Source organism: Aphis gossypii, chromosome 3 (genome assembly GCF_020184175.1).
Source record: "Aphis gossypii isolate Hap1 chromosome 3, ASM2018417v2, whole genome shotgun sequence".
NCBI classification, from domain to species: Eukaryota; Metazoa; Arthropoda; class Insecta; order Hemiptera; family Aphididae; genus Aphis; species Aphis gossypii.
Window position 1 is genome coordinate 13,865,452 of NC_065532.1, and position 16,097 is coordinate 13,881,548.

Sequence of the window (16,097 nt, forward strand, 5' to 3'; positions counted from 1 at the left end):
CATTCTAAACCACGATTAAATAGCTAAATATTTATTAATATTAATATTTATTTTAATATTTTAATATTTTTTATATTAGTAAATATTTAATAGTTCGTCAGTTCGTGGTTTAAACTTTAAAACACTTAAACAGTACAACTCAACACTCACACCAGGGGCCACACAAGGAGGGGGTCTGATGGACATTGAGTACAGGGGCCCGGCTAACTTAACCCAAGGGCCCGTTGAAATTTATTTGTAAATTTTGAAATTTTAGTAGAAATACTTATATTATATTAAATACCTAATATTGTAAAATAACGTTTTATGAAATATATTTAACCTTACCTATGAATGGTAAGTAAGAGATTACGCTGAACTCAAAGTCTGCAAAATAAAATTTTAACTTAAAAACAAATGTATTAAATATAAACTAAAATATAATTGTTTTTTTTTTTTTTTTTTTTTTTATTGAGATAACATTGTAATAAAAAAATATAAAAGACATTATTAATGTTGAAATGCTTATAAATCTTTGATTTTTTTATAATTTACTAGCTGACGCAACAGATGTTGTCAAATATTGAATTTTAATCGGTATAATTAAAAAACAAATATTATATAGATGGTAAATCGTATTTTTGAAAGTTGTATAAAGGGCCGGACAAACATTCATACAGGACCCGAAATTGTATGTGCTTATTTATGGTGAACATAATTATAGTTGTAGTACCATAGAACCAAGGTGGATAAATATACTATATAGAGCTGGTGTAAACACTGATTATGAATTGATTGAAAAATGTACACCACTTGTGATTTCCACCGGGAGCGCTACCTACCCGATGAAAGCTCAAAATGTTCATATTTCTATACGAAAATACGATGCACGGTGCTTGCAAGGCCATAAAAATATAATATTAATATATCAATTCAATTTAAATAATGAATAACATAAATCTATCTTCAGTAATACAATTACTAATAAGTAATAATTACCCGCAATTTTTGTGAGGAATAGTGACTTGTGGAGTAGGTATAGACATGCTGCCTATAATTTATGTGTTATAATTAAAAATTATAATTTATTGTAACCATTGTCATATTAAATATAAATTAAAATAATGGTAAATTAATTATTTCCTTAATTTGCTATCTCTCTTAAGTCTCATTGTCATGATATGTTTATTTTTTAAAAAACATTATTGTAGTTATTCTATGAACCATGAATGGCATAATATTGAAAATCGTAGGTACCTATTACTATAATATGTATTTAAAATATACGTAGGTATTAGTGTATTACTATATATTATATTTAAAATATTATAATACTCAATCGAAATATCTATCAAATGTATGTGTATAATAACAGTATTATCATATTATTCTAGTGTACTCCTTTGAAGTTATTCATTTAAGTAGATAGTAGATACCTACTGTTGTATTATATGTATGAATATTTTATAAGAGATGTTAGTACGTAAGAAATAAGTTAAGAAAAACTATAGATAATAAGTAAAACAGTAAAATTCAATAAGTTAAGCAATACTTAATTATTCACACAAATAGGTTAAAATAACAATTGTGCAATTCAGTATCCGTAAACTTTATATTACAGTTAGCATAGTAAGCAAGATATAATAATAAGAAATGTAAATAAATTTGTTTAATAATTTACTAATCGGGTTAAAATAACAATTACATAATAATCATAGTGTCATGGTGTCTATAAACTGTAAATTTAACGTAGTAATAGAAAAATGTAGAACAATCGATAGTAATTCGATTGTAAGTGTAATATATAAGTGAGATGGCTAAGACAGCAAAGGGAGTCAGTGGTGGTGATCGTGTGACTCGATCACCACCGGACGTCGTGTTCAAACTTCAAATAAAGTACTTTGCGTTATTTTGTGTTTAACTTTATTTTGGTATACGTCCGAGTAATCGGCGTATACGACACTACCTACACAACATAATCTCTGTACAAAGTTACAAACGTGGTTTGAAATTAAATTTTTTACAAAGAAACAATATAGTAATAATTATGAAAATATAAATTAGCTACTTAAGCTTACAATTCAAATATAAAAAGGTTTGATGAAGATTGATTTATATTAATATTATTATTTACTCTAAGATACTTCTTAAAATTATTATTTAAATAATTAAAATATATAAATATGTTTTAAGTAACACTATTTAAAATTTAAAATATTAATTATATTAGAGCAATACCATAGCCCTTGTAATTACTAAATATACTAAGTATTAAGTAAAAATAAATACTGAAATGCATTATGTGCCATACGAACTTTAATAAGTTTGAGCTTTTATCGGGTAGTCAGCGCTCCCGGTGGCAGTTTCAAGTGGTGTACTTTTTTCAGTCAACTATCATAATGATACAAGATAGGAAGCAGTGACGGATTTAAGCCTTAAGGAGGGGGCCAGAGGGGCCTAGCCCCCCATGGCCATATAATAATATATTTTAAAATACCATTATACTAATATAAGTGTTTTTATAAAAATATGTACTAATGTAAAAAAATATTGCCCCCCCCCCAAACAAAATCCTAGATCCGCCACTGATAGAAAGACGTGTACACCATAGACTTATAATATTATAAGTCTATGGATTACATCTCTATGTATCCACCTTGCATAGAACCTAACCTATCGTAGCATGGGTTTTTTATATTGTCTATTTTAACAATTATTATTTTTTTATTATTATTAATGATTTATTAGTTGTTTATTAATTAGCTAATGTCACAATGTATTGTTACAAAAATATTTCTAAAAGTGAAAATGTTAAGTATAATATTATATTCATTTTTTTTCATTTTTTTTGATGTGCATGCGTGGATCTGTTTAATCTATAAATAAATCATATCAATATTATCACAGAACAATAAATTTTTATAATATTATTTTTTTAACAATAAACTAATTTCAAATAACAATAATACAGTAAAATGCAACTAATGCAATTTCAAATTTCCCCATTTTTAGCAATATTAGGTGACGTAAGACATGTTACCGGTGGCCAATGGATTGTTTCCGTGTTTATAATGTCGTTACATTATCAACATCTTATCAGACTACGGATACGGTTTTAATTTTTAGAATAAAATACTTCATACCGTGGTAGGGACACAGTAAGTTAGTAGACCCCGATCAGCTGATTGAGAGTCGCTTCTATATTGTTCTGTGTTATAGGCATGAACATTAGAGGGACATTCTCTAATGTTCATGGTTATAGGTAAACTCTACCATAATTATTGGACATATGCACGCCTGTCATCCAAAACTACATCACTATTTTCTTCGCGATGTTGTTAGTGTTGTTACGGACAGCCCCGTTAGGTTGGGTTAGGTAGTTTAGGTTAGGTGTCACGCCGTTCGTAAAATCAGAATGCCGTATTGCCGTGTATAGTGTTCAACTGTTAGTGTTATACACAGTTCCTGTCTCTAGTAGTATAAAGTCTATGCCCTAGAATCAAGAACAGTACCGAAATTTTTAACTGTCGTATATTGGTTAGAGAGAGCTTAATGAGTTTATTGTTAATTATCTAAGGCTCTTTAAGTTAGTTATTGGCGCTCGGTATATGATTTCTGTTCGATTTCTAATCTTATAAACATATTTTTTGTCATGGAACGCTATAGTGTGAATAAAAATCCTGCAGAAAAAGTAAATAAACAGTCGAAGAAAACCTGTGATGCATCTACTCAAACCGAGAACGACGATGATATACCCACTCAGTGCGTCATCGGGGACAATGTCAAGAAGAATCAAAATGACGCAAAACATACCAAACTTGGCAACAACAATGACAGCATTTTATCAACCTCAAACACGGATTTTAGTATCGCCGGTACTACAACAGCTGTTCCTCGATGTGGCGACGTTATAAATAAGGAAGCATCGATATTCATCAAGCAAAGGCTGCAAGAATTAAGGAATGATTTATCAGAGGACTTTCAATCATCGTTTGAAGAAATGGTAAGAATTTATTTTATAAAAAAAACATATTTGGGAAAAAATAATTGATTTGTTGGTATGTTTGCTTTTAGATGCTATCCAGGCGTTCTGCTAGACTTGCTAAACTTTCTTTAGAAGATAAGTTGAAAAGTGTAGAAACATTAGAAGATGTACAACGCGTCTGGCAAAAAGAATTCAAAAGGTTAAATTACTTAGATCTATATATTGATAGAATAAAAAGTCAACTAGGATATGCCCTGAATGATCAGTCTTAACCTGCTGTTAAACGTGTTAGACATGTTGGGATAAATTGTAATAGAACTACAATTCTGCCACACACCACCAAGTAATCTACCCAATAAGAAAACACAATGATTCTGCACATCATGTTTGTATTATATATTTTTATTATTGTGGTGTTGAGAAATAAACTTATATTTTAAACCTACCAAGCGTTCACTAATTCACTTATTTACTACAAACTTCTTAACCTAATCTTGGTGATGCTTTACTACTTTTGCATAACATTAAACTTGATACTAAGTCATTACTGATTTTGAGTTATTGAGTTTGTTAATTTTATTAAAACCTGCTAAGACTATTATTAAAACATATAAATATATATATATATATATATGTATTATGTATAATACAGGTCTAAGCTTTATCAGATTTGACATACAAAATGTATGTCACCCAATCGAGAATTAAGTTTGATAAAAAAATTGTTTGTGCTTAGCCATTTAGAATGGTTTTTCTGTTCTACAGTGATGCACATTTTTTTTTCCACAACCTATAAATATTTATACTTAGCCACCACTTGTTGTAAATAAAACTCTACACCTTATTCACTTGGGAGTTAAATTAATATTTAATAGCTACTCCTATAAAAAATGTTTCAACATTCAGCTTCCACACTTTTGCTTTATACGGTTCCTTAAGTAACTGTTAGTTTTAAATAAAAATCATATTTTATTACAATACTTTCAATCCTTATAAAATGATTATAAATGTTAATCAGTCTTCAATTAAACTTTTAAAATTCAAAAGCTTAAATATAATATTAAAACAATCTGCCAATTTCAAGACAACATACTATTAACAACCAAGAAGTAATCATCAAACGGAAATACAGTAAGACTATGAAAATTGTATAATAAGTTTTATGTAAAATCAAAACATACCAAGTATTAGAATGAGCGCTTGGGTATTATTTTTGTAAATAAGATTATTAAAATAATCGTGTCACTTAAACATAGTAAAATGAAAAGGAAAAACTGCTTCAATATAAAATATTTGATAGTTTTCAATTAAAATTTTTTTGTGGTTTTCTTTTGTTTTTCTTTAAATATTTATATATAAAAGGAAAACAGAAAATTTGAATCGCATTGCCGCTGTATTTTACTAGTTTCAAAGTAACAATTCACAGATACAAAGCATGTCTACAACAAATCAGCCAAATCCTGTGGCATCTCAAGCATGTGAGTGTTGTAAAACCATTCAATATCCTCCTTCATAGCTCTTTTGTCATAACTAGTCATAAAGTTAATAACGACTCCTTTATGACCGAAACGGCTAGAAAGTATAAACCTGTAATCGGATGGGAAATCATAATTAATAACCAGAGAAGCTAGTTGTACATCAATGCCTCGAGCCAACACATCAGTGGTAATTAGAACACGAATAAAGCCAGAACAGAATTGCCACATAATTAGCTCACATTGATGTTGGTCCATTTCTCCATGCATAGCTGATACAGTATAATATGTGTTTAAACGCATATTTTCAGTCAGCCACTTAACCATACCACGTGTGTTACAGAAGATCACAGCATGGGTGTTACTAAGAGTGTCGTACAAATCACACAAAGTGTCAAACTTCCTTTTTTTGGTAACATTGATGTAAAAATGTTTAATACTTAAATAAATAATAACAAATACATTAAGGAAATAGGCTTAAGAAACTAAGGAAACAACTACATGGGATCCAGTATCCAGCTCACGCTATCATCACGAACGTTTGTACCACCAATGCAAGCATGACAATCAGCTTTCATGAAATCATCCAAAGCAATGACCACCTAAAAACAACATTAAATTAGTAAACAGTTCATCTAATCAAGCAAATAGGCTTACCTTTTGAATCTGTTGAGCCAATTCAAGTGTTGGTGCCAAAATAAGTGCTTGGCACTCATTCAAACTTGTATCAATTTGTTGAAGAATAGAAGTGGAAAAAGTAGGTGTCTTGCCAGTACCAGATTGGGCCTGAGCAATGACATCATGTCCCTTGATACACGGCAAAATAGCACGTTGTTGAATAGCTGATGGCTTTTCAAAACCATATCCATAAATACCACGCAACAATTCTTCTTTTAAATTCATCTCATCAAAGTTATCCACCACTTCATTCCAGTCAAACTCAATTGTTCCACCCACATCTATGCCAGGTGGTCTCGAGTAATCATTGGTTTCACTAGGAGGTCCATTTTTCGTCTCATTAGCATTCATTATTTAAAATATTCTGAAATCAATAAAATTAAAATTAAAAACTTCACAAAATACAAGATTTAATTCTCACAAATATTATGTGAAATACTTAACATTCAATTAAAAAAAGAATATAGCTAGGCATGTAAGTATAACAATTTTTTATCATTTAATAATATACTATACTTTAATATATTACAGAATTGAAAAATACTAATCTAAAATTAATATAGATAGTTAAAAATGTAAAATAACTTTATTTATGTTAATGCATCTTTAAAGTTTTTTATTAATTGGTTATAAATTATAATATAACAAAATAATACACTAATGCAATATTAATAAAAATTGTTTGAACTACAAAAAAAAGATGACAATTAACATATAATACATTTTACAACAAATTATTGATATGCATGTAATAACAAAACTTCTCAAGGACTGAGACAACAAGAATATACCAAATTATAATTAATTTAAATATATACTTAATTAAAATTAAAAGTCATCACTCATCACTTTATACATTAAACTATCCAATTGATTTGATATTTAATATCAATAATTTAACAATGTATTTAAATAATAATTTTTAATATAAATTAATTATTTTCTGGCAAAATAATAAAACTCAATCAATTTACTCAGCATATTAAGCTGGTATTTTATAAGGTTAATTTATAAATTAACATATATATAATATACACAGAATACAGTGGATGCACACATTGTATTAACATTTGAATTTCTATAGTACAATTCCAACATAATTTAAGAAATACAATTAAAAGTACATAATAATAATATTTATTATACTTCTACTTACTAGTATGGTAAAATAACAAACTTAATTTATACTCTGAACCAATTGATTTTATCAACTATAGAACGGCAAGCCTCAATAAACGTGATTTGCCGAGAAGAAATCGGACAAGAAGCACATAGGCCTGATGGCTGATAGGGAGAGACGACGGATAGTGTTCAATCCATGGGTCTATTAATAGATCCAAAAATAAGTCTTAATCACGACTTTATCCAAAGCCTAGTTGTGACGTCACATAGTCTATTGGTAACCCAGCAGAGTAAAGTTGTCAGAAAAATTATAAGTTCGGTACAATAATTTTGTTGATAGCGGTGCCAACTTGGGAAAAAAAAGTAAAATATGATATTTAATAAGTTTTAATAACTCGTCATGATTACAATATTAATTTTCCATAATACCTATTTTAAAAATAGGCGAAAGTCGTAAACATAATAATGTTATTGTCATACGACATACATTCATGAGATGGGTACATACAATAAATTATAATGGTATAAATTCTATTTATATTTGTAGCACTGAAAATTCCTTATCACTTCCAGCAAGATGTCCACGATGGTCCTCGAATATTATTATTTTTATTTTTACTATACTAATTATTTCTGGACTAATTTTACAGCATTCTTATCTCTTTCTAACCTAACGCAGCTTAAAACAATAAATAATTTATCCACAAAATCTTTTAGAGAAAAACGAGAAATAACAGATTTAAGTTTACCATTGAAACTTTCTTATCTGTTATTGGTTTTGTTTGGAAAATTTCCGGTCATATACGTCATGCCTATAACCCATTCATCCCGTATTCCATGCCAGTTTTTATTGTAATATTCAATAACAGTTTCTGGTGCTACATCCTGAAAGTGTCAGTATAAATTGTCATATTCAAATTCGGATTTGCAGTATAATAAATTTTGAATAATTTCTTTTGCACTATCCCTTTCGTCAGGTGTGACGTTACGTTTGTCACAAGTTATTTCCCTATTAATTGTTCTTAATGTATAAAATAAACATATGGTCAATGAAACTTCAGGGAAGACTTGCTTAATTACTTTTCTTTCCTTCATATTTTTGTCCGTAACGTATACACGAGTATTAACTGAAATTCTGTCTAGATACTAGATACCTAAAGGTTAGTAAAGGCCAAATAAACAATTAAAGTTTCCCTAATAAAATAACTATTATTATATATTCAAATTAGGCGCCCAATGCTAAAATATGGCAACAGGTAATTTACCAGGCTCCCGGTACTCCATTATCTAGCCCGGTGCTATAGATGCAGAGTTTATTTTTTCATTTTTCCAGAATTTTGTGGTCGTAATTTTGGTGTTGGACGTTTCGCAATAGTTTTAGTCAAATATTTTGGAAGACCCGGAAAAATTGTTGAAACTGCCTCTGATTTTAAAATTGGAGTAGTTCTTTCTATTTTGTCAACTACTACACCTTCACTTATACATCATATTTAATAATGCTGCCAGGATCTAAATGTAGAGAACTACGTGGTCTTTTTGTGTTAATTTTCTATTATCTGTAGGAATACTGTTATCTTCTCTACATCGTGTATAACACGCATGTATAAAGGGAATAGGTACCGATAAGGCTTGACATCAGGGCAATTGCACACTGCCTTGGATAACACTCGGGAAGTCGGGACCGCGCACTGAACACACTAATTAAGTATCTAATACAATTTGTCCTAAGATAATACTACCAATATCTACGCACAACGCTCACCGGATCCCTGTTGAGACGGAAAAAACCACGCTCTGCTACCAAATGTTTACGTCGGCAGCACTTGCATGAGCAGTTTTCTGGACAACTCGCGCGAAGTGTATGGAAGCAAATAGTATTAATAAAAATAATGTCCGACAAAAGTAGTATTAAAATAACTTAATACGTAAAAATATACAGCATACAATATTTGCAATATTATGTTACAACGCCAAAGATTTTTCTTCAGATAGTTGCATCAATAGTATCAACAAAATTACATAATACCTATGACTATAGTATAGTACAAAAGACACAAGAGGTGTGTAATGTGCAAATGAATATAAAAAACTGTATAATAATAATATCAACGATACCGCTGGTCACAACTAAGTGAACTACTGCTGGCGGGATACAACGACGATGACGGAGATCGGGATATTTACGTGATCCCGGTGTCGTCAAACATCAATGTCGACGGTGCGGCGGTGGTGAAATCGTTGACCCCTTGACGGCGTTATAACTTGTTTAGCGCTCCAGACGCACGAGAAGCCGGAGAAGCTCCGCAGGGCGCAGTTAGTAGATGCACTGCACGAATGCGGGCTCGTGTAATTAAAGTGCGACGGATGATGTTTAGAAATCAAATCCGCACACAAAACAATAAAGAGATTGATGCACGGTTGGTTCATGGCGGATTCTTTGGTCGACACTCGACGACAACGTGGTACTAAAATGACTAACAGCCGTCAGCCACGACTAGACGAACGGTACCGGATGGCAGTCGAAGAAAGACAAAAAAACGGCCGGACTACCGGAGAACCGGACGTGGTCAGCGACGACGGTCGCTAAAAGTTCGCGCAAGCGCACTCCGGCGTTAGAATGGCAGAAGAGTGACAAAGGACAGGTGTCACCGGACGGCGGACACACTGCTTGTCAAAAGCGCGGCGCGAGAAGTCTCGGTTTCAAACAAATATTACAACTCGCATACGTATTTTAGGTAGACATTGAAGAATCATGTTATGACAGCATTGAGGAGCATTGTGCACGATATGTAAGTATGTAACTGGTTGTATAGTAAATAGGTTTTCTGAAAAATGTATCCAGTTAATAGGCACACATAACACAGATACAATGAATTTGTTCAAAATATGTGTCTAAAAGAAGCTTGGAGATTTCATCAAACAATTTATTAAGAGCTGTAAAAATATCAGAAAAACATTTTAAAGAAATTCATAAGGACTATACATAAGCAACAAACCAAACATTTTTTAAAAATTAACTAATATTGTAAAATCACTTATTTAACATTTAGAAATACCAGAAGAAGTTCTTCAATGTATTGAACTTGAACATACATAACTTATAAGATAAAATAGGAATCGTGGTAAAAAAAGTCCGGTATATATAACAATATTAAAAAAATAGCTTATTTAACTATCGTCAAAAACAATAATATATTTAAAAAAAATTCCGGTAGGTATCTATAATAATAATATAATACTGTACATTTTCATTTATTTTAATTTGATTATTCCCTGCGTGGTTGTGCTCAATTTGAAGCACAGGGTTCGCTAACTCCCACGATCAACATAGTATTCCCGGGCAATTATTCCTTGTTTTGTGACTGCATTGCCACCGTTTTGTTTTTATTAGGTAACGTATGTTAAAAGGTATATGAATAATCACCTATAATTATTTTGGTACTCTTTTCGTTGACTTTCATAATTTCTGACATTTTTAATTCGAGAGCAACTTACTAATCAGTAGGGCTTGGAAGTTGATGTATTTTGCATTTTTTTTAGAACTTTTTAGAAGATACTTTTCTGGCCACAAATCTGTTTCATTAGCATGTGAATCTGAATTCTGAATAACTAATTTTTATTTTGTATATTTTGGTGTTAATTACTTTTTAAGTCATTTTTTGACATTTTTAGTCATTTTTACTGATTTCACACTAGATCACTTCTTATCGTTTCTTGTCGACCATTATGCCGATAACTTAAAACTTTGAAATTACTACAAACAAATATTTGTAATTTTTTTATTTCCCTATTTTAAGGACATTTCTGTCATATTTTGAGTAATTCGAAGCTTTGATAAATGTATCACACCAAAAACTTAAAACACTTCGTTATAACTCCGTGTAAAAAAAAGCTAAGTTAAAAAAAAAAATTAGTAATAATTAAATCTTTAAAAGACGTGATATAATATGGAAATTAAGTAAAATGCCATTTTATAATATTACAAATACCTATGATGACAAATAAGATCAATTGTAAATTACATTTGTAATGTTAAATACTTCGTCAACATATTTGGCAGGACGTAGAAGTATACTTAAATAAATACAATTAAGTAACCACTACAGTATTTACATTTTACAGTAATTAATAATGTATCAACAATAATTATAAATATCGATATATATATATTATATATATACAATATAATATTGATATTGTTTGGTTATCCCATAGATAATATATATAAGGGGGGGGGCATCTCTAATCTTATCTATCTCAGCGGAGATATCTCTAATTTTCATGTTCATGATTTAAGGTTAGTGGAAAAAACGAGCATTTGTTACACGCACGATTAAAAAGAACACGTTTTTATCGCATACAAGTCATATAACTTTTAATTCGTTAAAAAGCTTATGGTTTGTGTCTCTTTGAGAAATATCGGGCATAATATCAAGTATCTTATTATTACAATGTTGGGTTGTAAGAGTGGATATTCGTTTAAATGCATAATAAAACCGCGCGGAGAATTGAAAACCCAAAAAGAATCGATTAGTTTTTTTTCATTTTCCAAAGATCCTGCTCGGTAAGTATTTTATTTTATAATAATGTTAAGTATTAAACAAGTCAATGATTCTTAGTTGATAAAATCTATTGGTTCAAAGTACCTATATAATATGTTGTTTATTTTACCATACTAGTAGTATTATAAATATTAATGTTATATTATATTAGGTATTTGTAATAGTATTTTTTATATTTTAAAATTTGTTTAAATTTTACTATAGTTATTTTTATTTAATATTATCTATTATTAACTTTGTGCTAGAGAAAATCTTTGCTTTTTTAGTTATCCACTATTTTTATTATGTACATTTTTTTACTTTAATTGTATGTGTTAGAGTTTTACATTAAGTTGTTGCTCACTACATTTATTTACCATTATCATTTTAGTAAGTATCAATTGATTGTTAATAAAGTTATCTTAAAATATTAAAACAATTAATGTATCCTGTGTATATTATATATATATTTGTTAATTTAAAATAACCTTATACAATACTAGCTTAATATGCTAAGTATAAAATTGATTGGGTTTTATAACTTTGAAGGGAAACAATTAATATTCAAAATTATTATTGTTATTATTATTATTTTTCTTGTTTTAATTGTTCAAAGTTCATGTATATTTCTATAAATCTAATATTCATAGTATTTTTGAACTTTGTACAGTACAATTTTACTTTAGACAGCTAAACAATTAATTTAGTATTGTTTATATTTGTACAGGTTTAAGAAATAATTTACCGACAATTTACTGTTATATAGACTTATAGTTTAATCCAATGGTTCCTTGATTATTTTTATTCACATATCCCTAAATATAAAAAATTGTGACATCCATAAATAATGAAACATTTTTTATTTTAGTGTGTATTACTACACTGTTCAAAATAAGAAACGTAGTTGGTGGCCGAAAATATAAAGGCATGGTTGCTATACACGGTGTGCTTATAAGAGGTTGACTCAGTGGGAATAGACAAATGGGTGTTCTTTGACTGCTGCTGACAAAAAATGGTAAAACATTCTTTTAATTACTTTTAACAGTGTAAATGCAATACACTAAATCAAGCACAGATAATGAAAAAACAAACAATTTTCCAGTTTTAACAATAATGCTATAGATTGTACAATTAATTTTGTATAATCCTTATAGTTGAGCACTGACTTAATTTTTTAAAATACAATATTCATTAATTTATTATTGCGTTTAAAATTATTGTATTCTTTAAGTTCTTTAAGTATATCATACAATTTAAATTATATGTGTTCTTTGAATTTCAATTTAAAAATTTTATTTTAGCAAAGAAAAATAACTCATCTTTGGTTCGCAACATTTGGGTTAATGGCTAGGCATCAATCACTAAAGCCACTGATTTAAAACAACTTTTTTCAAAGTATGGAAAGGTTAGGTTTAGGTTTAGGTTAGGTTAGGTTTCAAAAATTAAAATTAACTATTATATACTGATTAAATATTTTTATTTAAAACATTATTACATGTAGATTTTTTTTTCTATTTTTATATTCATTATACCAGTATCATCCATTGTTCTCTAATTGAACCTCTTCTTGACAGTTAGTTTGTGACCGGATGTTACATTATTGTTGTAAAGTTGCATTTTTAGTCTGCGAACTGCACTCTGAGATTAATCATATTGATTTTTTTCTATTTATATGTTCGCTATACCAATATCATCCATTGTTCTCTAATTGATACTCTTCTTGACAATTAGTTTGTGACCGGATGTTACATTATTGTTGTAAAGTTGCATTTTGAGTCTGCGAACTGCACTCTGAGATTAATCATATTGATTTTTTTCTATTTATATGTTCGCTATACCAATATCATCCATTGTTCTCTAATTGATACTCTTCTTGACAATTAGTTTGTGACCGGATGTTACATTATTGTTGTAAAGTTGCATTTTGAGTCTGCGAACTGCACTCTGAGATTAATCATATTGATTTTTTTCTATTTATATGTTCGCTATACCAATATCATCCATTGTTCTCTAATTGATACTCTTCTTGACAATTAGTTTGTGACCGGATGTTACATTATTACTTACTAGATTTGTGTAATTTAATCTTTTGTTCATTTGTCATTATAACATTTCAAACTAATGTTAAATAATAAGTTATACTTGACAAGAATGAAAGAAAGTTATATTTTTACTAATAAATATTTATAATTTTTTAGTTATTATAGTAATAAATGAAACTTATCTTTTTGATGCATTACTTATTTTATCAGACTGAAAGGCTAAAACAAAAAGAACAAGAAAGAGCATATGAACCGCATTTGTCAGATTCCCGTTGTATGAGGCCATCACCACCACCTCAACCCCCACCAGCATCAAGACTCAAAGACTACCGTGAACATCAGGTAATGTTTGTTTACTAACCTATAGTTATTTATTTCAAAATTCTTACTTTTATTACTGTGGTAAGTGATGATCACAGTTCATAAGAATTTTGTAAATTAAAATTCAGCCATTTGACAGCTAGATTTTTCAATCATAATTATCTTGGTTTGTACAGGCAATGATACAGATTTTAATAAAGTTAAATGTTTTCCATTTTACTTGTTTTGATAATTCAAAGTTCTTGTATATTTCTATAAATCAATATTCATAGGATTTTTGAACTTTGTACAGTAAAATTCGACTTTTGACAGCTAAACAATTAATTTAGTATTGTTTATGTTTGTACAGGTTTAAGAAACAATTTAATATTATAGACTTAAATGAACCCTTTTATGTGTATTACTACACTGTTCTAAATTAAAAAACGTAGTTGGCGGTCAACTATAAGGACTTGGCCTCTATACACGGTCTGCTTATAGCTGGTTGACTCGGTAGAGTTTGACAAATGGGTGTAATGTTTTATACTGATTGTAGATATGATGATGCTCCACCAGCAGCAGATCATCATTACAGAAGCCGTGATGATCGGTTAGATCGTAGAGAAGAATCTCGTAAGAAAGATTAAAGTAGTGGAGGTAGTAACAGACATGCTCATGCATCATGATTCAAACAAAAGTTGTAAGTCATTAAATCAATTTATAATTGTTTGGTTCTGTATCACAATGCTACTTTTATAACAGCCTATAGAGTGTCCCTCAGCAGTGAAAGTAATACTTGGTCATCAGCTCCAGTAAAGAGTTCTTATGGTACACTTAGCTCAAGCTCTGGGACTAATAATATGGTAATAAGCTCGAGACCAGATCCTTGGTCAAATAGTAATAATAGTCGAGAAATTGAAACAACTGTATGGCAACGTCCTCGTCAACCACCTCTGGAAAAGTATGTTATATATTTCTTAAATTAGTGTATTAGTAATTTATGTAATATGTATACAACAATATTATTACTTGTCTTAGCAGATGGAACAATACTTCAAGTAATCCTTCATCTATGTCAATAAGTGGCCGTAGTTCAAGTAGTAACACCTTATATGGAAATAACCATCAAGTAAAACCAAACATTGGATTAAATATGTCAATAAACTATAGTGATTGTAGATTTAATAGTTATAAAATGAGTGGCATGTCACGAAAATATTAGGGAAATTTGTTAGCGTTTAATCATAGCACATTCCATTGTCCTTGTGCTGTTTATGCCAGTATTCTATGTATTTTAATTTTTAACAATACATTTTTTTCATAAGATATTATTGATTTTATTTTTATTACTTATAATTTATAAGTTATAAACCAATAACTATATATTTTGAAAATAATTTGTAATTGATTTTAGAAAATATAAGATTTTTTTTCTGACATAATAAATGTTCATTGGTTTTTAATATCTCAACATTTTAAAAAAAAACTATTATAGCTATGTACCAATGTATGTAATATTATTACCAATTCAATTGGTATATCATATTTTGGAATTATTAAAACACTGATATCTAATAGTATATGCTAGGACTAGTTAAATATTACAATTTTTTTTTTTTTATGTTAATTTTTATCTTAGTGTTACTAAGCTACATACAATGTAAATAACAAAGCAAATTGTTGTACATGCAAAATGATCTATTTTACTCAGCTAATTGTAATATTCAATTGAAATGACCGTTTTGATTGACAGTTCAACCCCAAAATTTAGTCTCTAATTGAGTCTTTTGAGTGAAAGTATAGTATGTACATATAATGTAGTGTCGTTATAAGGAAATGTTTATTATTTTAATGTTTCCATAAAATTGATATACCGTAGTCCATTGTATACAACATACTGATACATATTACTACAATTTTTGCTCTTACCTATAATCCTAAGATCAAAATGTGTAGTATAATAAAACATGTCTAC

General features: G+C 29.2%; 4 protein-coding genes and 1 pseudogene across 6 annotated transcripts in view; 3 read left to right on the plus strand and 2 right to left on the minus strand.

Moving 5' to 3' along the window:
- The window catches only part of LOC114130289 (eukaryotic initiation factor 4A), an 88,520-nt gene that overhangs the window by 58,588 nt on the left and 13,835 nt on the right, over positions 1–16,097 (plus strand). The gene's annotated exons all lie outside the window — the stretch shown is intronic.
- LOC114130273 (uncharacterized) lies at positions 3,078–4,409 on the plus strand. Its single transcript, XM_027995210.2, has 2 exons — positions 3,078–3,982; positions 4,054–4,409. Exons 1-2 carry the CDS (start codon positions 3,632–3,634, stop codon positions 4,234–4,236), a joined length of 534 nt encoding a protein of 177 aa, XP_027851011.1. The 5' UTR covers positions 3,078–3,631; the 3' UTR covers positions 4,237–4,409.
- LOC114130269 (eukaryotic initiation factor 4A-II-like) lies at positions 5,308–5,907 on the minus strand (the record flags this gene model as incomplete). Its single annotated transcript, XM_050203745.1, has 1 exon — positions 5,308–5,907. A coding segment is annotated over one exon (504 nt), but the record flags the coding sequence as incomplete, so codon positions are not given.
- On the minus strand, positions 5,905–6,682 carry LOC114130286 (eukaryotic initiation factor 4A-like; annotated as a pseudogene).
- Positions 11,523–15,448, plus strand: LOC126550781 (uncharacterized). 3 transcript variants are annotated; one of them, XR_007604807.1, is made up of 7 exons: positions 11,523–11,803; positions 12,649–12,795; positions 13,082–13,185; positions 14,033–14,164; positions 14,679–14,822; positions 14,885–15,083; positions 15,164–15,274. XR_007604807.1 is itself a non-coding variant. In XM_050202907.1 (6 exons), the coding sequence occupies exons 4-6, from the start codon at positions 14,792–14,794 to the stop codon at positions 15,342–15,344; spliced, it is 414 nt and encodes a 137-aa protein (XP_050058864.1). In that variant the 5' UTR covers positions 11,524–11,803; positions 12,649–12,795; positions 14,033–14,164; positions 14,679–14,791; the 3' UTR covers positions 15,345–15,448. The 3 variants fall into 3 exon arrangements, 2 of the variants coding, with proteins under 2 accessions (XP_050058864.1, XP_050058865.1); XM_050202907.1 differs by lacking the exon at positions 13,082–13,185 and having other exon boundaries at positions 11,524–11,803; positions 15,161–15,448; XM_050202908.1 differs by lacking the exons at positions 12,649–12,795; positions 13,082–13,185 and having other exon boundaries at positions 11,524–11,803; positions 15,161–15,448.

What these genes read in the sequence shown, in the direction of transcription:
- LOC114130273 (XM_027995210.2), top strand. Translation starts at nt 3,632, where the DNA reads ATGGAACGCTATAGTGTGAATAAAAATCCTGCAGAAAAAGTAAATAAA. An exon ending in AATCATCGTTTGAAGAAATG is followed by an intron (nt 3,983 to 4,053) that starts GTAAGAATTTAT and finishes GTTTGCTTTTAG; the next exon opens with ATGCTATCCAGGCGTTCTGC.
- LOC126550781 (XM_050202907.1), top strand. Translation starts at nt 14,792, where the DNA reads ATGCTCATGCATCATGATTCAAACAAAAGTT. An exon ending in TCATGATTCAAACAAAAGTT is followed by an intron (nt 14,823 to 14,884) that starts GTAAGTCATTAA and finishes CTTTTATAACAG; the next exon opens with CCTATAGAGTGTCCCTCAGC. An exon ending in CGTCAACCACCTCTGGAAAA is followed by an intron (nt 15,084 to 15,160) that starts GTATGTTATATA and finishes TACTTGTCTTAG; the next exon opens with CAGATGGAACAATACTTCAA.